At 39.6% G+C, this 6,000-nt stretch overlaps 1 protein-coding gene across 1 annotated transcript in view; it reads left to right on the top strand.

Annotated features, from left to right (window-relative positions):
• The first annotated feature begins 1,042 nt into the window (after positions 1-1,042).
• Positions 1,043-6,000, top strand: part of LOC112411720 (inorganic pyrophosphatase 2, mitochondrial-like) — a 183,453-nt gene continuing 178,495 nt past the window's right edge. Inside the window, 1 exon segment of the mRNA XM_024763010.1 lies at positions 1,043-1,295. Coding sequence (XP_024618778.1) covers positions 1,043-1,295 — 253 coding nt within the window.

The following is a 6,000-nucleotide window of genomic DNA, read 5'->3' as shown; positions in this document are numbered from 1 at the left end:
CTGGAATCCTGGTAGGATATTGTGAAACCTCAGTTAAGTCCAAGACTGAGGAGAGCCATGTTGAAAAGGCAAGTTCACATCCAAGCAGCTAAATCACTGACCATGGTCCCAGCTAGAGACCCAGAAAAATCTCCATCCCCTGAGGACTTGGCTATAGCCCCATTTGGATTGGTCCTGTCACAAGCAAAGGACCCAGTAGAAGTCACACCTACCTGAGCATTGGGTAATAGGCATATAGAACTTGGTAAAGGACCCACTAGAAGTCACACCTACCTGAGCACTGGTTAATAGGCATATAGAACTTGGTCCCAGCTGTGATCCCTGAATTAGCCCATGAACCAGCTCCAGCTCCTCTCAGCCACAGTCTGAGAGCCTCTGGAAGTAAGGCCACTAAAGGTGGTCAGACTGTAGATTCTGAAAGGGCCCTATAACTGGGCTCCAGTTCATCCCAGTCATATTCTGTGAACAGTCCTGCTGTCACAGAGACCCGGCAGGAGACTCTCCCATCTGTGCCCCAGAGATCCATAAAGGACCCTATACTTGGCTCCAGCTCCCTCACAACCACAGTTTGCCAATAGTCCTACAGGTCAAGGGTCCCAGTGGGAAACAACCCCATGTGCAACCTTGAAGATCCATAATGGGCCTTATACTAGGCTCCAGCCACTTCACAGCTACAGTCTACCTATAGTCCTGAGTGCCCAGAGTCCCAGTGGGAGATACTACTGTCTGTGTTCCCAGAGATCCTAAAGGGGTCGATACTCAGTTCCAGCTCCTCTCAGCTTAACTCCTCGAACAGTTCTGCGAGCACAGGAACCCAGCAGGAAAAACTCCTATCTGGGCTGCCAAAAATCATGAAAGGGCCCTATACTAGGCTCTAGCTCCTCTCAGTCACAGTCCACAAGCAGTACTGTTGGCCCAGGGACCCAGTGGGAAACTCAGAACCGCACCTCAGGAGATCCAGAAAGGGCCCTATTCTTGGTTCCAGCCCCTCCAGCCATGGTCAGGAAGCAGTCAAGCCCAAGTAGGGGCCTGTTAGGAAGACATGCTCATCCATGGCTCCAGACCAGGTCTAGAGACCTCAATCTTGGCTGTGGAACCTGAAACAGCCGTGGGGCTTGGTCTCAGTCCCTCTCTGCCATGGTCCAAGACCAGCCCAGCCTATCCAGAGATCAATCCAGTGACCAAGGCAGGAGCCCTTCCAGGAACCTGGCAGAACTCACACCTGTCCATGTACCTGGTAATAGGCCCACTAACAGGAAACCCAACTGTGGATCCTAAAGCAGACCCTTGTCCAAGTACCACCCTACTGAGCAAGGTACTGAAGTCAGTCCAGTCCACCAAAGGACCAGACAGGATCCACACCCACTAGAACCCCTTTTGTAACAAGCCAATGAGCCACAGACCCCACCACAAACTTGTGACAGCCTCATAAACAGCTCCAAGCCAGCACAACTAAGATCCTGGGGGTAATCCTATCAGCCCAGGGAACCAATAAGAGAAGAAGTTTACCTGCCAAAATCAGGCGGTAAAAACTGGAAGAGGTGTTTTTTTCTTAAAATGCACGAACACCAATGCAAAGCTATATGGTTCATAAAGGGGCAGGCAAATACGACACCAAAGCAAACTAATAAAGCTCCAGTAACTAACTCCAAAAAATGAAGATTTATGATTTGCCTGACAAAGAATTCAACATAAGACTCTTAAAGAAACTCAGTGAAATCCAAGAGAACATAGACAAACAAAATTAGGAAAACAATGCTTGAACAAAATGTTAATGAAGTTTAATAAAGAAATAGAAACCATTAGAAAGAAACAGAAATCCTAGAGCTGAGCAAACCAATGACAGAACTGAACAGTTCAATAAAGAGCTTCAACAACAGACTTGACCATGGAGAAGAATCACTGAACTCTAATACAGATCATTTGAAATTAGCCAGACAGAGAAACAGAAAGAAAAAAAAAATGAAGAAAGCCTACATGAATTATGAAACACAATTAAATGAACAACTATTCCCATCATGGGAGTCCCAGAAGGAGAGGAAGGTATAGAACGTTTACTTAAAGAAATAATACCTGAAAATGTTCCAAATCTTGGAAAAAAATATGTACAATCAAGTACAAGAAGCTCAAAAGACCCCAAGCAAGATCAACCCAAAGAATATTATGCCAAGACACATTATAATCAAAATGTTAAAGGTAAAAACTAGATAATTTTCTAATCAACAAGAGAAAAAACAATTCATCATATACAAGGGACCCTCCCCTCCCACCATAAGATTAACAGCAGATTTCTCTGCAGGTCAGAAGATAGTGGGATAATATATTCAAAGTGCTCAAAAGAAAAAAAAAATTGCCAACAAAGGATAATATATGTGGAAAAACTGTCCTTCAGAAATAAATGAGAGTTAAAGACATTCCCCAGATAAACAAAAGCTAAGGGAGTTCATCACCACTAGACCTGACTTACAAGAAATGCTCAAGGAAGGTCTTCAAGTTGAAATGAAAGAACACAAAGTAACAACATGAGAACGTATAAAAGTATAAAACTCATTGGTAAAGGTAAATATATAGTCAAATTCAGGATACCCTAATACTGTAGGGGTGGTGTGTAAAGCACTTTTATTTCTAGTATAAGAGTTTTCTAAATAGTATTAAAATAACTACAGCTGCAATAATTTACTAAAGGATGCACAATATAAAAAATATATAAAGTGTGATATAATAGCATAAAATATGGGGGAGGAGAAGTAAAAGGGTAGAGCTTTTGTATGAGTTTGAAGGTAAGTCGTTATCAGCTCATATTTATAAAACGTTTTATGTAAGCCTCATGGTTACCACAAAGGAAAAGAAAAAACCTACTGTAGATACACATAAGATCAAAAGAAAGGAATGAAAGCATACCACTCCAAAAAAAAAAACAATCACAAAGACAGCAAGAGAGAAAGAAAGGAACAAAGGCACTTTTAAAAAAATAGACACTTCTACCCTAATTGTTATGGATGACAAAGAGCTGTCTGATTGCCATAAGGCCCAAGGACAAAAGGAACTTGAAAGAAGTGAGTGGGGTTTGAGACAATTTGGAAACAAGATTGCATGACTCAACAATGAACAGAAACATTGCTTAGTGGCTGGGTTTTTGTAACTGACCATTATTTCTTCTCATGTTTGAGTTTTATATTCACAATATTCATTATCTTTGCATTGCCAAATGACACAGAATTAAATCATTTAATCCAGGGTTGATATAATTAGACCATGACTATTTACTAAATATTTTTTATAATATCAAAAAAAAAAATAGTCACAAAACAATTAACAAAATGACAATAGCAAGTCCTTACCTATCAATAGTTTCTTTAAACATGAAAGGATCACATTCTCCAATAAAAAGACAGAGTGGGGCTTCCCTGGTGGCGCAGTGATTGAGAGTCCACCTGCCGATGCAGGGGACACAGGTTCGTGCCCTGGTCCGGGAGGATCCCACATGCCGCAGAGCGGCTGGGCCCATGAGCCATGGCCACTGAGCCTGCGCGTCCGGAGCCTGTGCTCCGCAATGGGAGAGGCCACAACAGTGAGAGGCCCACGTACCGCAAAAAAAAAAAAAAAAAAAGACAGAGTGCCTGAGTGGATGAAAAAACACAAAAATCAATAATATGCTGCCTACAAGAGACTCACTTTAGCTTTTTAGGACACACACAGGCTGAAAGTGAAGGGATGGAAAAAGATATTCCATGCAAATGGTAACCAAAAGAGAACAGAATTGTCTACATTTACATCAGATGAAATAGACTTAAAGTCAAAATTGGTTACAAGAGACAAAGAAGGTCACATAAAATGATATAAGTGATAAAGGAGTAAATTCACGAAGAGGATACAACAACTGCAAATATATATGCAGCCAACAATGGAGTACCTAAATATTTAAAGCGAATATTAACAGTACTTAAGGGAGCAATAAAATAATAGTAGGGGACTTCAATACCCCAATTTCAACATTAGGTAGATCATCCAGACAGAAAATAACTAAACAGAAGACCTAAGTAATACTATAGACTGAAGTGATCTAACAGACATTTACAGAATATTCCATCCAACAGCACCAGAATACAAATCTTCTCAAGTACGTATGGAACATTCTGCAGGACAAAATATGTGTTGGGCTACAAAACAACCCTTAACAAATTTGACAAGATTGAAAATATATCAAGCATCTTTTCTGACCACAGTGGTATGAAACGAGAAATCATTAACAGGAGAAAAATGGAAAAAATAATCAAAAAAGCTTTTATATTAAACAACACACTCCTGAACAATCAATGAATCAAAGAAGAAATCAAATGGGAAATCAAAAAGTATCTTGAAGCAAATGAAATTGAAATCACAACACACCCAAAAGTATGGAATACAGCAAAAGCAGCTCTAAGCCACGCATTTATAATGATAAATACCTACATTAAGAGGCAAAAAACAAAAATAACTCAAAAAGAAATCTAAAATCTTAAAGAGGTAGAAAAAGAAGAAAAATCTAAGCCCAAATTAACAGAGGAAGTAAATAATAAAGTAGAAACAGATAAAAGAGAGATTAGAAAGACAATAGAAAAATTAATAAAACAAAAAGTTGTTTTTTTTGAAAAAATAAAACATAACTGACAAACATTTAGCTGGACTAATCAAGAAAAAAGAAAGAGGAGTTAAAGAAAATTAAAAATGAAAGAGGAGACATTACAACTGACACCACAGAAATACAAAAGGTCATAAGAGGCTATAATTATAAACAATTATGTGCCAACAAGATGGATAAACCAGAGGAAATAAGTAAATTCCTAGAAACATACCACCTATCAAAAGTGAATCATGAAGAAACAGAAAATTCAAACAGACCAATAACAACTAAGGAGATGGAATCAGTAATTAAAAACCTTCCAACAACCAAAATTGCAGGACCAGATGGTTTCACTGGTGAATTCTTCCAAACATTTAAATAATTAATACCAATACTTTTCAAACTCTTCTAAAAAACCAAACACAAAGGCACACCCCCAAATTTATTTTAGAAGGCCAGCATTACCTTGATACCAAAGCCCCATAAGGACACTACAAGAAAAGAAAATTACAGACCAATATCCCTGGTGAATATAGATGAAAACATTCTCAATAAAACACAAACAAGGCAAATTCAGCAGCACATTAAAAGGATCATACATCCTGATCAAGTAGGATTTAACCCTAGATGCAAAGACGGTTCAACATATGCAGACCAATAACTGTGATACAGAACATTAATAAAAGGAGGGATAAAAATCATATGATCATCTCAGTAGATGCAGAAGATGTGTATTATTCAGATTTTAAAAAGAAGTAAATCCTGCCAGTTGCGATAACATGGATGAACCTTGAGGGTATTATGCTAAATGAAATAAGTCAAAGACAAATACTGTATGATCTCACATATATGGTATATTAAAAAAGCCAAACTCATAGAAACAGAGAGTATAATGGTTGTTACCAGGGCTAGGGGTGGGGGAGGCAGGGGGGTGGGGAAATGGAGAAATTTTGACCAAAGGGTACAAACTTCTAGTCATAAGATGAATAATTTCAAGGGATCTAACATACAGTATGGTGACGATAGTTAACAAAACTGTATCATATAACTGAAAGCTGCTAGGAGAGTAAATGTTTTTTTTTTTTTTTTGGGCGGGGGGGCCTCTCACTGCTGTGGCCTCTGCCGTTGCGGAGCACAGGCTCCGGACGCGCAGGCTCAGCGGCCATGGCCCACGGGCCCAGCCGCTCCGCGGCATGTGGGATCCTCCCGGACCGGGGCACAAACCCGTGTCCCCTGCATCGGCAGGCGGACTCTCAACCACTGCGCCACCAGGGAGGCCCGAGAGTAAATCTTAAATGTTCTCACTACAAAAAAAAAATAGTATTTAAGTGAGGTGATGGATGTGTTAACCAACCTTACTGTGGTTATCAGTTTGCAATAATATGTATATCAAATCA

Source organism: Neophocaena asiaeorientalis, unplaced genomic scaffold (genome assembly GCF_003031525.2).
Source record: "Neophocaena asiaeorientalis asiaeorientalis breed wild unplaced genomic scaffold, Neophocaena_asiaeorientalis_V1.1 scaffold449, whole genome shotgun sequence".
NCBI classification, from domain to species: Eukaryota; Metazoa; Chordata; class Mammalia; order Artiodactyla; family Phocoenidae; genus Neophocaena; species Neophocaena asiaeorientalis.
This window is presented reverse-complemented; position numbering and strand designations above follow the sequence as displayed.